Source organism: Pygoscelis adeliae, unplaced genomic scaffold (assembly GCF_000699105.1).
Source record: "Pygoscelis adeliae isolate BGI_AS28 unplaced genomic scaffold, ASM69910v1 Scaffold57, whole genome shotgun sequence".
NCBI lineage: Eukaryota > Metazoa > Chordata > Aves > Sphenisciformes > Spheniscidae > Pygoscelis > Pygoscelis adeliae.
Window position 1 is genome coordinate 403,371 of NW_008825615.1, and position 19,780 is coordinate 423,150.

Consider the following 19,780-nt stretch of genomic DNA (forward strand, 5'->3'; position numbering starts at 1 on the left):
GTGTTTGCTGTTAAACATTTTCATAGGATCTATGAAAATAGCAACAATAAAAACCTTGTGCTGTGCTTGCTGTTGTATATTTTGGAGTGCTTTCCAGCTGGCTAGTAAAGGTGCATGCCTTAGTTTTGGTTTCTAATTTTTTTGTGATCCAGTCTCCAGTTTATTAAAGCACTAAAGATTAAGTGTTAGCTGCATAGTAAAAGGCTTCTGAATTACAGGTTTTTTAATGAGAAACTCCTGGAAAGAGAAGTAATTTCAAAAGATAGGATGCTTTTTCCCAGTGTGATGGCAAAACCTCTAATGAAAGGAAAGAGAATTCTGAGGGGGAAAAATGTAGCCATATTTGAATTTCAACACTTGCATTTTTCTTCATTAAGTTTGTTCATCCATCTTTCTTTGGCCTTTTTTGTCTTCATTCAGTCCTTAGGTACTTACCTACGTGTCACCCATTCCTTTTCTGTAGCAATAATAGAAGTTTTACCTAGGTGACCAGCCGACCACTATTAGCTACAATAAGGAGACGAAGCAGTGCAAGCTGCAGTTACTCCTGGGAACATATGCAGTGCCGACATAATTATGCAGAATCTTGTGCAAGAGCAACAGTTGCCAGGCTGATCTAAGCATGATGTTTCAAATATAATGAATGTTTTTGCAATTACAAGTTTGGAATTTGTTTTAATTCTCAGTCCCAATAAATCTTAGTTTAGTAAGGCATAACATGACTAAAACGTGTAAATTAAGCATCCAGAGTAATTTTCAATTTTTATTTGACAGTATTGAGGCTGCTGTGGCTACTTTTGCTCAGGCTAGACCACCAGGTATTTATAAAGGTGACTATTTGAAGGAATTATTTCGTCGTTATGGAGATGAAGATGATGCACCATCACCACCTGAGCTACCAGAATGGTGCTTTGATGAAGATGAAGAGGAGGACGATGATAATGGTAAAACAGGAGGCCAAGAATCAGAACCTGGATCATCAAGCTCTTCCTTTGGCAAGAGGAGAAAAGAACGCCTAAAACTGGTATTTTTGATTAAGAACTTAATATTCTAATTGCTAAACTTAATTTCATAAACTCATAGTCATCAGTTACATAATACATGCTATACAAGTGTCAGTGCTCTTGCAAATGAGGACTGGTAGTATTCCTGGTCTCTAACCAGGAAAAACTGGTAGATTCATTGCAAGCTTTCTTACGTTTCCTATATGAACCTTAAACTTTAACATTCAACGCCTCAACTATTCCAGTTGTAAAAATGACTTAAAATTTTTCTAATATAACAATTTTTTTTTTTTAGTTGAGATAATAAAGCACTTTTTAATTCACTTTATCTTTAGAGGTGAAATGTTATGGGGTGTGTGTAAACAGTTTTTACTTATTTTTTTATAGCCATGTGGATGCAATTCAGAATTTTTTAAATTCAGTGCTCATTTTGGTAAATATTCTTACTTTTGGAAATTTGGGAGGATTAAGAATTGGATTAGCAAAAAGCAATATGAGCTTAAAAACCCCAAGGCAGCTTTGAAATTATATTTTGTTCAAAGCTGTTTTAACTGTATAATGATAAGAAACATGGTTGATCACTTATTGTGATTATTTTGACATACATCTGCATAATTCTGATGAAATAAGTTACTCTGGTTACCATAGCACGGAACTAATACTCAAGTTCAAGGAATATACTTGTATCATCTGAAGACTAATGGCTCAGTTCTCTTCATATTCCTGACTCTCTTTTTTTATTTGCAGATAAAGTAGGGGAGAATGTTGCTGAGTGCAAAAATAGATTCAGTTCTTTTTGCATAATACTGAATTATTTTACTTGTGTGCTGAGGTGTGTTTGTTTGCAAACACTTGGAAATCCTCATATGAAATATGCTGCAAAAATGCATTTGTTATTACTGCAGCTGCTCAACATGGTTTACAGATGGAGTATGGAAGAAATTAGCCTGAAAGGAATACAAAATATAGTCCAAAGAAGCAGGATGAACTCTGAAAACTTTCAAATAGTCCATCAGCTGGAATAAAAAGTTGCCCACACTGTAAAAATCCATAGCAAAAATATATTCAGGGGTATGGCGACTACCTCCATTAGCCTTGCAGTAAAACACTGATATCTGAAAGAATTTATTTGGGCTGGAACCTCAAAACTATTTTTTTGACTTGCCTTTTGATGCATTAGCAAGTGAGGTGTGATGGTGAGGTCCAGTGACAGCCTCTTTTCAGCAAGTGTAAAACCAAACTGGTCTGTTTAACAGGAATCATGATACTGGCTTCCCAGAATTTTTCTTATCTGCCACCATAGTTTTTTTGAAAGCTGGAAGCTAAATTATACGAATAAGCATATTAATAACTAGAAGTTAATTATGAGTTAGAGAATTTATGAAAGAAAGAATCATCTAGTTAATATGCATATTCGTATAATTCAGTTTTGCAGCTCTGGAGGAACATTCTTTGACATGAAGAGGAGGAACGGGGAGAATTCTTTACCATGGTTCTTGGCTGGCAGATGGGACTGCTTCTTAACTCAGTAGAGATGGATACAATCTATTTGTGATTCCTTGTAAATATGCGATCTACAGGGGGAATGATTATCAGGTAAATAACCTCTTGCTCAGATTTTCTTACTTTACTGTCTGAAGGGCTAAATTTTCAGCATTACGTTGATTTCCTGCAGCAGATGTTTTCAGCCTTCTAATTTGACTCTTTCTCTAAACACCTAGGGGTAGACAGTGTCAAACTAGAGGTGGCTGTGGTGATGGTGGTGGTCTGAAATGTTTCCATTTTGACGCAAATCTTTGAGGGGACAGAGGAAAATTTTAGGGGTAGAGGAGGAGACACCTCCCAGGCATCTCGCTAGGCTAATGAATAGTCAGAAGCAACTGCCCAGCTAGCCTGCAAAGTGAAGTTAGCACGCTGTCCATTTCAGAAATTCCATCTTGGGTGTGAGAAGCTTTACTGCAACAACTTTCACTAAAATGTCCATATTTTGATGTCAAAAAGTCTTGACAGCCTTTCTTTTCTATACTACAGAAACTGTGAGAACTGTTAGAACATAAAGCCATTACAGTTTCCTTTGTCATCACCCAAATGTGTTGACAGGTTAACAGCAAATCTGTTTGCGGTAGTCTTAGATGCTACACAGGAAATCCAAACATGTTTTGACTTTGTCAGTGCATGCCATAATGATTGTAGCATCGAAGCAAACATTATTAACTGACACTTCAGGAAAAAAAAATCTTCAGGAAAAAAATAGTTGATTTTGCAAATAGGACAAAAAGTTACAATTCAGAGCCAGAACCTTCAAACTTTTCATGGGTCAACCGGATCTTTTACTGTTTATTAAAGAATGCCATCTGTTCTAGTCCCATGTAAGCTGCATATTTCACAGGCATTACATGGTGTAATACGTAGTGCTTCTAAAATGGATGGTTACATCTCAAACAGTCTGGAAGAGATGGTAGCTGTTAATGACTTTCTTCATGATCTTGAGTGCAGGTGTCTCGTGGTCATCTGCCAGACAGAGGGAAACCATTAAACTTCATGGTTGACATAGTCAGTGAGGATCATATTTATTATTTAACTATCAAAGTACGTTGATACTAAGTATTAGCGACTTTGTTTTTTTCTGCCTAACCTACTTTTTTTTTGCCAAAGTTTAATCCCTGTACTTATTGTTTTGCCCATGGGTGTCTTGATGGATATGGGAGAAAGATTATTTTCTGATTTTGCAGCAGTATTTTATGTACTTTATGATACATTTTATGATATGGGTGTCATATCCTTTTAGCCTTCTCTTTCTCCACATTAAATACCAATTTGTTCACTTTTTCCCTATAGTCTATATTTTTTTATACTTCTGACCATACTTGTCATTCTTTGTATTGTGTCATGTTGACTCATGTTTTTCTGGGACTGTGGTGCCTATAATTGAACACAAGCCTCTAGTTCAGGCCATCCTAGTGCTTAATATGGAGGAATTAATTTCACAGGTCTTAAGGCTAATACTTCTGTTTATATATCTCAATATAATTGCCTTTTACAAGACAGAATAATACTAATTCAGCTTTTGGTCTCTTGCTGCCTCCGTATCTTTTTCTCTAATTATCTACCAGTGTGTGTTTTTTCCAGCCCATTCTTAAAATTAAGGATAACACTGAATTTTTAAGCTACCATCACAGTCTGTATCCCCGTTACTAAATTCACAGATGTCACAAAAATAAGAATATGCTAATAGGAAATTTAGTGAAAATAAATTAATTCTCTTATACCTAAACCAGACCCCACAGATTCTCCTCAATGTATTCTTCCATTTTGTTAGTGAAACTCTAACTCCTCTGAACCTGGTTTTGAAACAGGTTGCTCTTCTGTTTTATAGAAGTTACATCTACCCCGTGTTTTCTGAGTTCCTCTATGAGAACATGACAAGCAAACAAAAGACAAGCCAAGACAAAAGCCAGCATCAAAAGATGTGATATTTCCTGCTTCTCCTGATTCTGTGAAGCCTGTTTCATTGCCAAACCCAAATGATTAGTTGAACACTGTTGTTACTGAGTGACAGTCAGTATGATTTTGTTGTATCTTTTTTGCTTGTACGTGCCTAGAGGCAGTTCTTGTGATTCGGTCCTCTATTTCTAGGTATTAAATCTAAGCTGATCAGTGTAACTCGTGGCTCTCCCTTCCTCTCTTTTAGAAGATGTGGACTCTCTCTCTTCCTGACGTGTTTTGGAATGTTTCTTGTCCTCTGGAAGGCAGTCTCTGAGCATATTGGCACTCGGGTCAAGTCTGAGTAGCTGAAGATAGCCACTGGGTCAGGGAGGTGTGTGTTTGGGGCTGTTCCCACTCACCCACTCCTCCAGATGGTGTTTAGGATCTGAACCAACACAAGATGATACACATTGCCACTTCTCCTTCAGCTGAAGTGATAGGGTGGAGGGATACGGTGGCAAGTGGGGAGAGCTTGTTTAGTACAGATGGTGTGAAGGTTGTGCGGAGTGTAGATACTAAGTGCATGTAGTTGCCTTAGATCCATTAGGGCTTATAACTCTTGGCTTAGTAGCAGCGCTGAGGACCTGAGGTGCTTCTGCTGAGCTGGGTGCTCTGGCATTTCTGCACCGTGTTCTCCAGCGTCCTGTTTCCACAGGGGATTGTTAGCTCAACAGCAGTGCAGAAAGTGCATGGATCTGGCTCAGTTTTGGCACCTTAGCCAAGGAAATGTCCTCATGAAACCTGGAGCACTGAGTTAGCCAAGCATGGATGCCCAAGTGACTCACCTTGTTTTCGTAGTGCTGTGCTTTAAGTAGTGAGTATACTTGAGGCAGATAATCTGCAAGAGACACTTCCAAATGGCAGGCACCAATTTCATGTTTATGGCTTTTTCTTTTCCAGAAGATCTTTCCTGTTGCCTGCCTTTTGCTTTAATCTTAGCAGTCGTACTGCCGTTGCACTTGCCATTATTCTGAGAGGCAAGGCACAATCATCTTCCTTTATTTTGTGGTGCTCTTAACCACTTACTCAGAATTCAGACATGCTGGCTAGGCATATGTAGCTGTCTGCCTCCCTTGCCCAGTCAGCTGTGTTCTGTTGCACCTGCTGGTGCGCACATAAATAATATGGGATAAGTGATGTGCTGAAAGTATGTGGAGCTTAAGGTAATTAAGGTTATGAACTAGTGTATTTCTTTGTGATGTACTGTTCTCAGAATATGATTTGGTGATGCAACTGAGCCAATCGTAACTAAATTCAGGCTGTACTGAAAACTGGTCCTGCTTTCCCTGCACTCCTTGTGTTCCTTCTGCTTCCCTTGTGCTGGCACTAGTGCTGACTCATCCTATGGTGAGCTAGTTTAGGATATTAATTTGGCAGAAAATTACTAATTTATGATGTTATTTTTGCCAACTTAGTTCCTAGACTTGCTCAAGAGTAGAACAGATGCGTGCCACGGTATGTGGAAAGGGAAGGGAACAAAAAGGCTCCTTTCATCAGTAGTATGCAGCTAGATTTGTTAAGGCAAGTTTCAAGCATTTTAGACAACAGATACAAAATACTTGTATGTTCATTTGCAGGATTCATAGCTCAATAGGTGAAACTTAATGCTTTGATCTTGTTAGTCTGCATTGAGAATTTATTTGAGATGCTGTTGAAATCAGTCTGGTTGATTTGGTATCTCTAATTATGTAGCTTTGTAGACCTGATGGCTTTAATGTGTTCTGTTGTGCAGAATTTGTTTTTATTTCACTTGGCATCAAACTTTTTCTGGAATGTACAAGTTATTTTACAGTTTTATTTTCAGTATTATTTTGTTGATCTCTATTTAGGCTTTTCTGTGGCATTCAGGATAGCACCTCCACTGTAGTAACCTGGTTTAGATTGAGAATAAAATTACGCAAGTATATTTTTACACAAATATTTTATTACAAACCAGCTGTTTATGTTTTCTCTTTTGTTAAGAAGTTTGTCCTAGATCAACTGAGAACTCTTTAAGTTTGCTGCTGCATAGGTACATTCATTCTTTCAGTTGTTTTCCCTACCGTGTAAGTTTAAGTTTTGAGACATATAATGTGGTAGATCACCCAGGTGGAGATGAAATCCACGTAGTTGAACTTCTTGTACTGGAATTACCATCTAGGTCTGATCAATTTAATGTATTTAATTGAAAACATGCATCTCAAAGATTTGGAGGGAGAAAAGTAGGACTTAATGCCTTCATCTGCTGAGATTTTTGTTTAAAAAAAAAAAAAACAAAAACCACAAAAAACCTTGTGTCTAAAGATATCTAGGTCTGATCAATTTAATGTATTTAATTGAAAACATGCATCTCAAAGATTTGGAGGGAGAAAAGTAGGACTTAATGCCTTCATCTGCTGAGATTTTTGTTTAAAAAAAAAAAAACCAAAACCACCAAAAACCTTGTGTCTAAAGATGTTTCCCAATGACTTTAGTTTACTAATTACCAAGCTACTTACGTTTATTTCACATGTTAGAAATCTACTGTTAGTGGGCAGCTCTTACTTTCCATGAATCAAGGAAAGCATGGAATTGTCGGTCTAGAAATACTATTTATGTATTAAAAATTTTTTATTTAATATTTCATAGGTCAATTTTGTCTTTAGTTTCCAGTTTACTTATTTTGAGGCCATACTTTTTGACGCACTTAAAAGTGTGTCACAAAGGCTTCTGCCAGAAAGAGTTTTGTGACCTTTAATGTACAGTGATTTGCTCCAGGCTTACAATACTGTTTAGGTTCAGATTCTCATCCACAAATAGATGTCTTACACTAACTTATATAATATTTTGTGTACTGTGATGATTAATTTGATCCCTGCAAATTCCATATATGACCAATTTACTATTAAATGCTTGATACTAGTGTACTTTCTTTTTAAATAAAAACATTTTAGTTACAAATGAAAAAAACTGAGTCAGACTGATGCTGTAGCTTGACGTGGGAACTTTCTTGAGAGTACTAGCTAAACAGTGCCTATCCCTTACCATTTACTTCCTTTTAAATTTTTTTTTTAATTATTATTTTATTTTTTTCCTGCATAAATAACTCATTTCCTGGGTTCATAACATGGCTCACCAGTGAGTTTGCTGGCAAAGCTCAGCTGATGTATCTTGGTATTTGGGGGTAAATCTTTAAGGACTATTTAAGCTAGTATTGCTAATGAGGGTCATGTCGTAAAACCAGACTTAATCTTGTATTGACATGTTCTGATGTGCTTTTATGAAGGCTTAAATACTAAGTTTTTATTTTTTTTTATTTAGGGTGCAATTTTCTTGGAAGGAATAACAGTTAAATGTGTGACCCAGGTGACAACACAACCAAAGTTAGGAGGAATACAGCAAAAATGTCAGCAGTTCTGTGGATGGGAAGGGTATGACAAAGTTTAGAGCTTGTTTACTTATACTGTCTAGAAATGTTATGTTTCTAGTTTTGCAGAAGGAAACAGCTCATTGTAAAAATGAAAAAAGGTGACTATTTTTGGATGGATTATTTAAAAAAAAAAAAGAGAAGTAAGCCTCAAAAACACTCAACAGTGAAACAGATGAGAATCTTGTATTGTGCTATGAAACAGAATGATGAGCTGTTGATATTAAGAAACAAGATTCTAGAGCTGCTTTTCCACTGAGATAACATTGTTTTCAGATGAATTGTTGCTGTGCAAATTCCAGACGTAGTCTAGTCCATATATTTGTGTAAAATTTAGTGCTTGCTCAAGCAGTAGACTACTTATACAACTGCTATTACACTTCAGTATTGAGGTATAATACTCATTTTTATAGCCAACTTGGATTTGTGTCCAGTGATAATGAGAACGTTGATTTTAATGTCTCAGATTCTGAACTCCTCCTTTCCAAAGCTGATGATCCAGGGAGTTGCTCACAGTGCTTCCTAACTTGATGATGCTTATAGTTCTTCTAGTACTTGTAATTTTGAATTCAAATATCTCTTCCTCCAAAGTTAAAACTTTGAAGTTCCACATGATTTAGTGTTTTGTCATAAACAAATACCCTTGTTCTTATCAGATAGGTGTTTGATTCCTCTTGCAAAATACCTTATTGGAGAAGATGTTCTAACTCAAAGTTAATCTTGCAGCAAGTCTGGTACGAAGTGTGACTTCAGTCTAATGTAAAAAATGCATTGCCTTGTGTGACTATTTATTGCAGAAACATGGTTCTTTTCTTTCTTTTCAGGTCTGGATTCCCTGGAGCACAGCCTGTTTCCATGGACAAGCAAAATATTAAATTTTTGGAGCAGAAGCCATACAAAGTTAGCTGGAAAGCAGACGGCACTCGGTAAGTTCATTTTAAATGAAAAAGAAATACCCAGTAAATTGGGTAGACAGTTCGTATTTTCTCAGGAAAGTGAATTCGCTTGTACAAAGGACAAAGCATATTCTAACAACAAAACTGGCTCCAGAGATTAATTTTTTTGCTGTCTTGGTACCCAACATTTGCTGAAGTTCATGGTCAAGTTTCTTTTTAGCAGCTGTTCTGCAGACTGACTGTTAAATGTATGTACTTTTATTCTTCTCCATAACCCTTGCCTGTCTGTCAGCGAAGATTTGCCACCAAGGTCTTAGAATAATCTTAGATAACAGTGAGAGTTTGTTAAGCCAAGGAATTTGTTTATAAAAGCTAAATTAAAACTTCTAGTTGATCCTTCAGAAGCTGGCTAGTATTAGAAATTTCATAAGGATTTTTTATTCGTACTGTGATCCTTTGTTCAAACTTGTAGTTCTGGTCAGCCAAAGAGTCAATAGTTTCATCTTCCCTCACCAGTTCTCTTACATTCATTGTAGGGGTGACTTTTTTTTATAACAGACTACAACCTGATTGGATTGATGTGTTGACCCTCTTCAGTGTTGTTATTTCTGGTTTGAAATGCATCCTTGTATTTAATTTCTCCAATATTTTCATGTTAGCATTTCAAAGTAGGAGAAACGCCATACATCATCAAATACAGAATGGCAAAACACTTTTTTCTCTGATTGTGACTGGTTATAGATCGGTCTCAACTGCATGAAACTCAGTTGTCTAAACGTGTGCATCTGGTGTCATCAGGTATCCTTTCATTGCTTTGTCTTGTATGAAAAAGCCATGTCACACAGGGTCTCTTGCCTCTACACCCAGCAGCTTGGATGAGGTATAGAAAGTGTTTGCTGTTGACATTGACATAAACCCCCAAATGTTAGGTGCCCCGCTTTCTTGTACTCTTGCAAAGAGGTACTGTGGCCCTTCATACAAACAAATCTTTCTTGAGTAAATTCCAAACCTCCAAAATCATACTTGTTTTCATAGGACTGAATATTTTTAATAGGTTGGAACATTTGTGAAATTACAACCATTTTCTTGAGGTTTTGAAATCATCATCAGTGGGGATTGATATTCTAACCTTCTGTTTTTTCATCAGTATTTCTGGTTTCAAAACTAAAATCAAGAATCCCAGATATTAATGGAAGTGGTTTTAACCTATGCTACTCATAGCATTCGGATCACAGTCTTCCTTTTTGTTGTGGGCACTATCTTGAGGTAATTAATAATGTAACTTCTTACATCATAGTCAATAGTGTCTCAGTAACAGGAAGAATCTAAATTGTGTGACACATTCATTTCAATAGCTTGATTTTTATTTCTAAAAGATGTTCTTTACATACAGTTGTATTTAAGCAATTGTAACCTGTGCTAAGTGGAGTGACTTTAGTTTTTATTCACTTAGAGCAAATGAATAGATTTTTTTAACCTGCTTTGACTCGATCAGAAAAAGTGCAGTTACAATGTATGTACACACGGTAAGAGGAGGACTGTTACACTCATTTGTGCGTGGTGCTTGAGACTAGAAAAAGAGTTCAGTGTTCACACGCGTATAAGTTAGAAGGCATCAGTTCTGTGGGTGAAATGCATGCTTTCAAAAACAGGAGGTAAGAATTTTTGTTTTCAGACTGGTGAAGTTAAAATACTGGGTTTGTGTACAGATATGGGCAAAAGAAGTTTTGTTTTAGCAGTGCAATGGAAAGCATTCTCCCTTCCATGTGCTGAGACGACAAAGTAAAGTTTTGATACTAAATAAACAAGAAGTGTAGGCTGTCTTCTAAAGTTTTTCTTGTGTTCTTTATTTTGTTAGGTTTGTTATCTTTAGTAATAGAATGGAGTATCCTAGATAATGAAAAGCCTGGAAAATACGGGAAACTGGGTGTCTTACGAGAATTACCAAGTGGCTCCACGTGGAGTCAGTCAGGATTCAACACAATTCAGCCAGAACTAAGCTGCTTCCTATAAAAAAAAAAAACCAAAACAAACCAAAACCAAACCTTCAGGTGTCTCTCACTTGTGGAGTTTGTACTTCAAGGGTTTATTAGCTTGGGCAGAGCATGGTGTGAAAATACAAAGTAAGCTTGCACTCAGGATGGCATCCAAGCATTAAGAAATGGGTGGGAACATTTGGCTTACTAACGTTGGCTGGCTGTATGCACAAGCACTTGTGTAATGCGATGCAGGCGTTCTCAGGGTGCGAGGTTACAAAACATGGTGTTGGGAGATCCAGGCTTATTCTCAGAGCAGTACAGCGCGTTCAAAAGCTGCTGAGCTCAGCCAACTTAAACTGACCATGCAAAGAGCCAGATGGGAGTCTTTGCATTTATTCTGCTTTTAGTCCACATTCCAGATATACCGCCCATGGACTTGACTTGTATAACTATGAAAATTTGTTTACAAAGTATTAATGTCCTGTGCAGCTCAGATATTTGTAATCTTTGCCTTTTTTCATAGCTTAGTCCTTCAGGAAGCCTTTGTTTTAGGGATTGGTTTGCACTAATATTTTAGTATGTATTAAAGACAGTTTACGGAAATGTTTTTTTTATAATTTAAGCCTATTGCTTCAAGAAATAGTAATAGCAGAAAATAATTCTGGTTTTAAAATACTTTCTTTACAGAAGGCCATTTGATATTAAGGGAAAAAATTGCTTCATCTGCAGTGTGCATTGCCACTGAAGAATAATCTGTTCAAAACCGTGGGTCATTAGCTAATACAGATTGGTATGTCTTAGAACAAATACTGGGATGCTGTAAAATTACAATTAGTGCTATTCCTTAGGGTTGTGACCTATTTTTCCACATTTCTTTTTTTGTTTGTATTTTCAATATGAAGAGTCTTTCTTTGTCATATCTTATGTTATTTGTTTGGAAAATTGAAGTCTTATGGAATATTCTTATTTTCTTACTCAACTGTACAGGATGCATACATTCTACATACTAGAATAATTATATAGAAAATAGTAGTGCACCTGGAAGACTGCCTTTTGTGAAAGAAATTAAAGTGCACATGTAATTTCTTGCAGGAATTTTCAGTATTTTGGACGTTCTGTCCTGTGTTTTTAGAGTTCTAGAATGGTGAGAAAACAGAATGGATGAAGAATAAAACTGAGAGAACTAAATAGTTCTTTTAAATTGTCTCAAAACATAATAACTTGTAGTTGATTATGGAGATACACAGGTATATTCAGAGAAGAAAACGGTGAGACAAAGATCCAGTGTTAATGAAATTCAGCTGAAGGAATGTTGTGAAAGAGAGATTAAAGATGAAAACCTGAGCTGTTATTCGGACATTTAGACACTGTGCATGATAACTACCCTAATCAACAATGAAAAATGACTATGGCAGTTTTTACATTGGACATGCTTCTAATTATTTTGTTGTTCTCCAACGATCCGGACTCCATAGGCAATTAAACAGATTTTCATTAATTATTCTGAATGCTTGTGTTGACAGGTGTGACCTTCCTGAGTTTAATATTAAGACATTAGTTAGTGGAGATCCATTTACGGATCCCCTGCTTACTTTATCTGCAGATGAAACTCCTGTCATAAATATCTCTGAAGCTATTCTGTTAAGTGTGGTTTAGATGCAGCAGTCTAGGGTTTGCCTATTACAATATTATTTGGCTTGCATACATTTTTTTTTTATTGTTTTGTTCTCTCTCTCTTTGCATAAAAAAGCACTGCTGTTTCATCGACCTGATTGGACTTGCAGAAAAGCAGATGCTTAACTAATAACTTTATATTATACTTTCTCACTTAAATAAAACACTCTCATCTCAGTTAATAGCAATATTTGCTCAACTTAGCCAAACTTCTTAAATTTCACCGTTATTAAATACCTGCATTTTATTCCTGCAGCAGTAGTTTTCTCTAGAGGTTTCATGACTGAAGCCTTTATTTGTAGATTCTTAACTGACAGGTAGTGTCAGTAATTTCACTGAGGACTTCTACTTTTCTCCAAAGGCATTTGCTATTCCTAGATTTCAACTGGAGCTGAACTTCCACCCTTCTGGTTGACAAACTGTGGTGTTGTTGGGTTTTTTGTTTGTTTGTTTTTCAGTGGTAGAACAGCGCATGTTTTCTTGCTTTCATAGTATTGTTATATTTTTCTACCCATAATTTTTAAAAAAAAAAAAGTATTTCCCTAAATGAAAGACCATTATTTATCATCTTGCGTTGACTAAATAATATGAAATTCATTAGTTAAATTATTTGACAGAGATTCTGTAAAATATTTTCGGGAAATTTACTGGAGTAGTATCTTACACACTTTTGTGAATGTGAGGGTTCTGAGTCTGGGTTGGGTCAAAACTCATCCTCCTCCATTCTCTTGGAGCCCTGAGTTCAAAATCTTTTGACTTACCTTGCTTAGTCTGTCCTGATTCACAGAGTTTGTACCTACACCATGGTCTCGCTTGTTTTGTGCCTTGTTTCCAGAGCTCTTGTTCCATGAGCATCAGCAAGGCACACCTTCTTGTTCTTGCTCCAGCTTTCCTTCTGGACCATGTTCGTTCCAAAGGTGAATGGAGTTCAATCCAGTTGGCGGCCGGTCACGAGCGGTGTTCCCCAGGGCTCAGTATTGGGGCCAGTTCTGTTTAATATCTTTATCAATGATCTGGCCGAGGGGATCGAGTGCACCCTCAGTAAGTTTGCAGACGACACCAAGTTGGGCGGCAGTGTTGATCTGCTCGAGGGTAGGAAGGCTCTGCAGAGGGACCTGGACAGGCTGGATCGATGGGCCCAGGCCAACTGTATGAGATTCAACAAGGCCAAGTGCTGGGTCCTGCACTTTGGCCACAACAACCCCATGCAGCGCTACAGGCTTGGGGCAGAGTGGCTGGAAAGCTGCCTGGCGGAAAAGGACCTGGGGGTGCTGGTTGACAGCCGGCTGAACATGAGCCGGCAGTGTGCCCAGGCGGCCAAGAAGGCCAATGGCATCCTGGCCTGTATCAGAACTAGTGTGGCCAGCAGGAGTAGGGAAGTGATCGTGCCCCTGTACTCGGCCCTGGTGAGGCCGCACCTCGAATACTGTGTTCAGTTTTGGGCCCCTCACTACAAGAAGGACGTTGAGGTGCTGGAACGTGTCCAGAGAAGGGCAACGAGGCTGGTGAGGGGTCTGGAGCACAAGTCTTATGAGGAGCGGCTGAGGGAGCTGGGGTTGTTTAGCCTGGAGAAAAGGAGGCTGAGGGGAGACCTCATTGCTCTCTACAACTACCTGAAAGGAGGTTGTAGCGAGGTGGGTGTCGGTCTCTTCTCCCAAGTAACTGGCGAAAGGACGAGAGGAAATGGCCTCAAGTTGCGCCAGGGGAGGTTTAGATTGGATGTAAGGAAAAATGTCTTTACTGAAAGAGTGGTTAAACATTGGAAGAGGCTGCCCAGGGAAGTGGTTGAGTCACCATCCCTGGAGGTATTTAAAAGACGTGTAGATGAGGCGCTTAGGGACATGGTTTAGTGGGCATGGTGGTGTTGGGTTGATGGTTGGACTCGATGATCTTGCAGGTCTCTTCCAACCTTAATGATTCTATGATTCTATGAAAGGGAAATGCAGTGTCAACGAATACTCCTCCCCTCCTGTTTATAAATGCCTATGTGTAAAGATGTGTACATTTGCATCGCAGGTTTAGACATATGAACTTTAAATTAAAAGAGCTTTGAAGCTCACTTAGCATTGGCTCTCTTTGGAAAAATATTTCCTTTGTGCCAGCTATTTGCATGTATGTAAATATTATATGCATCTCACTCTGTTTTGGGGAAAAACACCTCTAAAATCATACTGCTTTAAGTTATTATTATTTAAAAAAAATAATCACGTAAGTCTGCAGCTATTCTGCCTGGTATGGTGTGAATTCTATCCTGTATATTTATTGGAACAGTTGTCAAACCTCTGGTGTCTTAAAAATAATTTTAATGCTAATCTATTCATAAGGCACAGAAATCCAAAGGGCAAATTTCCCACTACTAAAATCATGCCTTTTGGCTTTGTTGAGATGAAATATACGTTGTATGCTAACAGTAGCTACAAGGTATCTACGGCTTTACAAATGTATCCAATTTTTTAGTGCTGTGTTTCGAAATAGTAGTTGCTATCTGAGTAAGATAATTGTAACAGTATGTTCAAGGCATACTGTATGGCTCTGTATTATCAACTTTGTACTGTAAAGTGATTAACCCAGGTGGTTAGCGGCTTGCTGGATCCCTTGATATGTATCTCATTAATACTGTTTGTAGCAGATGTTTGTTCTAATGAGAGGAGCTGAATGTTCAGGCAGGAGTAGGGTTGGTAAAGTAATGAGACACCAGTTTTGAAAAAAAGACTGTTACCACTAAGAATAATAAAAAGCTTTAAAATGTCTGTGGAATAATTGAAATTAATACAATCAAACAGGACTAGGTTTTATAATGGTGAAATGTGACCTGAACTAAATGTAAGCTATTAAGGGGCGTAAGTTATTTTCCTACGTTTGTATGAGTACCTTTTTATTTTTCACATCTGTACACATGCAATTTTAGTAAAAAAAAAAAAAAAATACAATCATAATACTATGGCTGTTCAATTATGGTAAGGCAGCTATTTAAAAAAATGCAGAACAGGTAGTTCTTGCCAAAGGGTATTATATTTGAAAAATATTCATGCTAATTTGATGGCTTGCAGATACCTAAATACGAACAAGTAAATACAGAATGTAAAGCAGCTCTTTGAGAATTGCTGCTAATTGTCTAAAAGGTGTTTGTAACAAAATAGTTAGGAACATCTCTGAAGTTATATTTTTCATGATTAGCAAATTACATTTTAGTAAAAAGGCCTGTTGCCTAAATAATTCTCATTTTGTTGGTATCACAATACAAAAAAAAAATAGTAAAGCTACACTTAACTGTATGATAAAACTGGTGGCCAAATTTTTGGGTTGTGTTTATTAATCCAAATAATTTTGGTTTATCCAAAGCATGTAAGTTACTATATTATCAAACTTGAGATAGCGTCTCAGGTTTCTTCTAGTTTAGTTTTTTGTACAAATTGAAGAAAATTTCTATTTTTGTTAAGAACTTTAAAATTATTGGCAGTTGCAGCCTCTTCAGAAACATATTTGTGACCATTACTTGAAGTTGTCGTGGTTTAACCCCAGCCGGCAACTAAGCACCACACAGCCACTCCCTCCCTCCCTCCTGGTGGAATGGGGGAGAGAATCAGAAGAAAAAAAGTGAGAAAACTCGTGGGTTGAGATAAAGACAGTTTAATCGGTAAAGCAAAAGCTGCGCACGCAAGCAAAGCAAAACAAGGAATTCATTCACTCCTTCCCATCGGCAGGCAGGGGTTCAGCCATCTCCAGGAAAGCAGGGCTCCATCATGTGTAACAGTGACCTGGGAAGACAAACACCATCACTCTGAACATCCCCCCTTCCTTCTTCCTCCCCCAGCTTTATATACTGAGCATGACGTCATATGGTATGGAATATCCCATTGGTCAGTTGGAGTCAGCTGTCCCGGCTGTGTCCCCTCCCAACTTCTTGTGCACCCCCAGCCTACTCGCTGGTGGGGTGGTGTGAGAAGCAGAAGAGGCCTTGACTGTGTGTAAGCACTGCTCAGCAGTAACGAAAACATCCCTGTGTTATCAACACTGTTTTCAGCACAAATCCAAAACATAGCCCCACACTAGCTACTATGAAGAAAATTAACTCTATCCCAGCCAAAACCAGCACAGAAGTCTACTGGGTGTGTTTTAAGATAACTTTTCATGCATGTTGTTAAAATGTAATGAAGATGAGGTAAAAGTTTTTCCCTGAATCTGGACGGCTAAATACTTTTTTCTTTCCCTGTTCTTTGATCCTTTACATGATGAGATGAAGCCTACATGCATAACTGAGAACTTGCAGATTCTTAATATGAAAAGTTATCCAAAAGTCATTTGTGACAAGAGTAACTTGTGGAAAAGGTCATAATTCCTAAAGAACAGCTCTAAAAAAATGGAGAAAACTGAGAAACAGATTTTTTGTTTTAGAAATTAAGAGGTAAAGAAAATAGCCCAAAATTAGGTGTCAAGGAAGAAAAATGGTAGCCTGTCTGCAAAGGATTAAAGAAGAAGAGGTAGTTGAATGCGTTCGTGGAAAAACTCTTATCCCTGAGAGACAGGAGGAGGTTAGAGAGAAAGTTGGGATAATAACGAGAAGGAAGGAGGACACAGAAGATTCGAGAGGAGTACTAATCCAATTAAAAAACAAATCTATGCACTTGAGAACTCATTATTAAGAACAAGAGACCGGCTTGTTGTGAAAGCGGATCTAGAGAACAGAAAGATTGTCTCCTGGGAGGGAAGATATTAATGTGGAGTTGAACTTGAAGGATACTCTGTTGGGAATGAGCAAGAAGCCATAGATTAATTTTCAGATTGTTACAAATGACATGACCAGATTCTCATGGATGTGGAATTTTATGCCCAGTAGTGGAAAATGCCTGAAGTGGAGGTTTACACAATTGTTAGTGGATTCTTTCCTAATTTAGAGGAGGGGGACAAAAATGTAGGATGTTGAGATTTGACAGATGGCTTTGGAAATGGTGCTAACGGGAAAGTTTAGGGTTGTGAAATGTTGGAAAACATTTCTGAGTAAAGAGCTTTTCTCAAGGTATGAATACCCCCTTTCTGGGCACCTTACTTTCTGATGCTAGATGGCTAGTGAATAAGTGAATTATTATATATTGTGTTTTGAGTGTCTTGTCATTTAGTCATATTTAGGGTTATACATGTTTATGGTCTTGAGGTCAGGAAGGAGCATTTGCCTCCTAATGATAGGATGGAGTGAAGAAACCACATGAGAATCATCTGTGTGCTTTTGAATCACACCTTTTTTTCCTTTCCCTTCCTCCTCTTTCCATTTATCTTAAGAAATAGACTTAAATATTTATCAGTTTTGCACCATTCATTGGTGATGCTGTGTATCCCTTCCTCTGTGGTTCAGCCATGTTTCTGTGGTCTGAAATTTTACAGGACAGAAATATTCAGGGGTTTGGATGTGTACCGAACAGACTTTTCAGGACGAAATGGATTTTTTTATAGGAGTGACAGGTTTTGTGAAAAACTGGGCTTAATGCAAGTGGTTTGATTCCAAGTTAAATGAGCTTTATTCAAATCATGTGCTCATGTAACTATGAGCAATGTGTAAAGCCTCAACTGTTGAGTGCTAATTATACATTGTTCGTGTGTGTAGGACAGCTACTCTTCAGACATTTGTTATTATTTTAATTGAACATATCAAAGTAGTAGTTGTAAGGGTTTTTCTGTTATTCCCATGAAACTGTCAAAATGGGATGGTATTTAAAGAGAAGACTTTGAACAAAAACCTTAGTTAAAACAGTAAAGTGACTGTTGCTATTCCCCTATTCCTAACTCTGCACTGTTTTGTTGCGTGCTACATTTTTAAGGTCTTTGGAAGGGAAATGCAGTTTTTGTTTACATGTCATAATCTCATGTGGTCCTTCTTTATAATTATTTAAACTACTTCTTTACAAGAAAACAAGCTTGCCCATTTTTAAACTAGTTCTGTAGTTCTACTGCTACAGCTGGAAGAACCTTGGTTTAGGATGAGTCTGGAATCCATGTGGGATTTTTTTCACTGACTTTATTTTGAATAATATACTTAATATATTTTGGCTCAAGATTGAAATTGTGAAAGTTATTGAAACAGTTGTAATAAAGCTTTTTTCCCCCCTCCAGTCAAGATTAAAAGCTATAAATAGCTTTTATAGACTACAGTACTAATCAGTTGTTAGGAACTTGCAGTTTAGCTTTTAAGTGTGTAATGATAACATAAAGTCAAGCTTCTGCAAAAGTATATAAAGGTCACATATATGATTCTGGATTGTAATGTATAAACTGCCTTTCTAATGATTGCTGAAAAGAGCAATTCATAGATGTTAAATGCTCTAAACAGCATTCCTCTTAATTTTCTGGAAAAGCAGATGCCTAATTCATGGTTTTATTTTGTGTGTTTAGGTAGGAGGGGAAGAAAATATGGAATGGGGAGGCAGGAATTATGTGTTTTGAGACTAGAAAGTTGGGGTTTTAGTAGCTGAGATGCAAGTCTTCGCTCATGCTACATCTTAATAATTATCCCTTATAGTTGTGTTGGGCAATAAATTTAGGCTTACAAGACTGATACCAGCCTGTTTCCCACAGCATTAGAACCCATGAATATTGTATGCTTACTTGAGGTTTTATCTGAGTGTGCAAAAATAAAACCTTGATAAGTTGAGGTAAGATTAAGGGCACTTTCAGCATATTTAGCGTGTCCCCTATCTCAAGGTAAAGACATTTTAGCTCAGGGTGAAGAAGTTCTAGCACAAGGTGACCTCATAATCTCCACCTGTTGACATTTGTGACATCTGTGACTTGCTGACACCTTGTTGCCTTTTTTACCTATTGTACAGGGAATGGGAGCATGACTAGACTTTGGCTAGCAGACTGACTTCGACAGCAGAAAAGGAGTTGTCGGATTTTGGTAGCCAGACTCATGGGCGTCACCAGATAACTCATAGGTTCTGTTTAACAATATCAATTATGAACCAGGAGAGGTCTCTCTTGATTGAGACACTGTAGGTCAAACGAGGCAGCACAGAGTGTCATAAGGTATTAGACAAATATCTGGAACTATTGGGTATAAATATTGTTACTCCTAAGAAGTTCCCACAAGGCAGTATTATTTAAAGTAGAGATGTATATTATAGACCAGGTCTGTTTCGTGGTTTAATCCCAGCCGGCAACTAAGCACCACCCAGCTGCTCGCTCACTCCTCTCTGGTGGGATGGGGGAAAGAATCAGAAGAGTAAAAGTGAGAAAGATAAAGTGTCTTTATCTCGTCGGTTGAGATAAAGACAGTTTAATAGGTAAAGCAAAAGCCACGCACACAAGCAAAGCAAAACAAGGAATTCATTCACTCCTTCCCATCGGCAGGCAGGTGTTCAGCCA

The 19,780-nt window shown here is 37.6% G+C and overlaps 1 protein-coding gene across 1 annotated transcript in view; it reads left to right on the forward strand.

Annotated features, from left to right (window-relative positions):
• RNGTT (RNA guanylyltransferase and 5'-phosphatase) overlaps positions 1–19,780 on the forward strand; it is a 186,347-nt gene that overhangs the window by 13,966 nt on the left and 152,601 nt on the right. Inside the window, exons 6-8 of the mRNA XM_009333215.1 lie at positions 775–1,024; positions 7,770–7,879; positions 8,700–8,801. Of these exons, the coding sequence (XP_009331490.1) occupies positions 775–1,024; positions 7,770–7,879; positions 8,700–8,801 (462 nt within the window). The remainder of the gene's footprint in view (positions 1–774; positions 1,025–7,769; positions 7,880–8,699; positions 8,802–19,780) is intronic.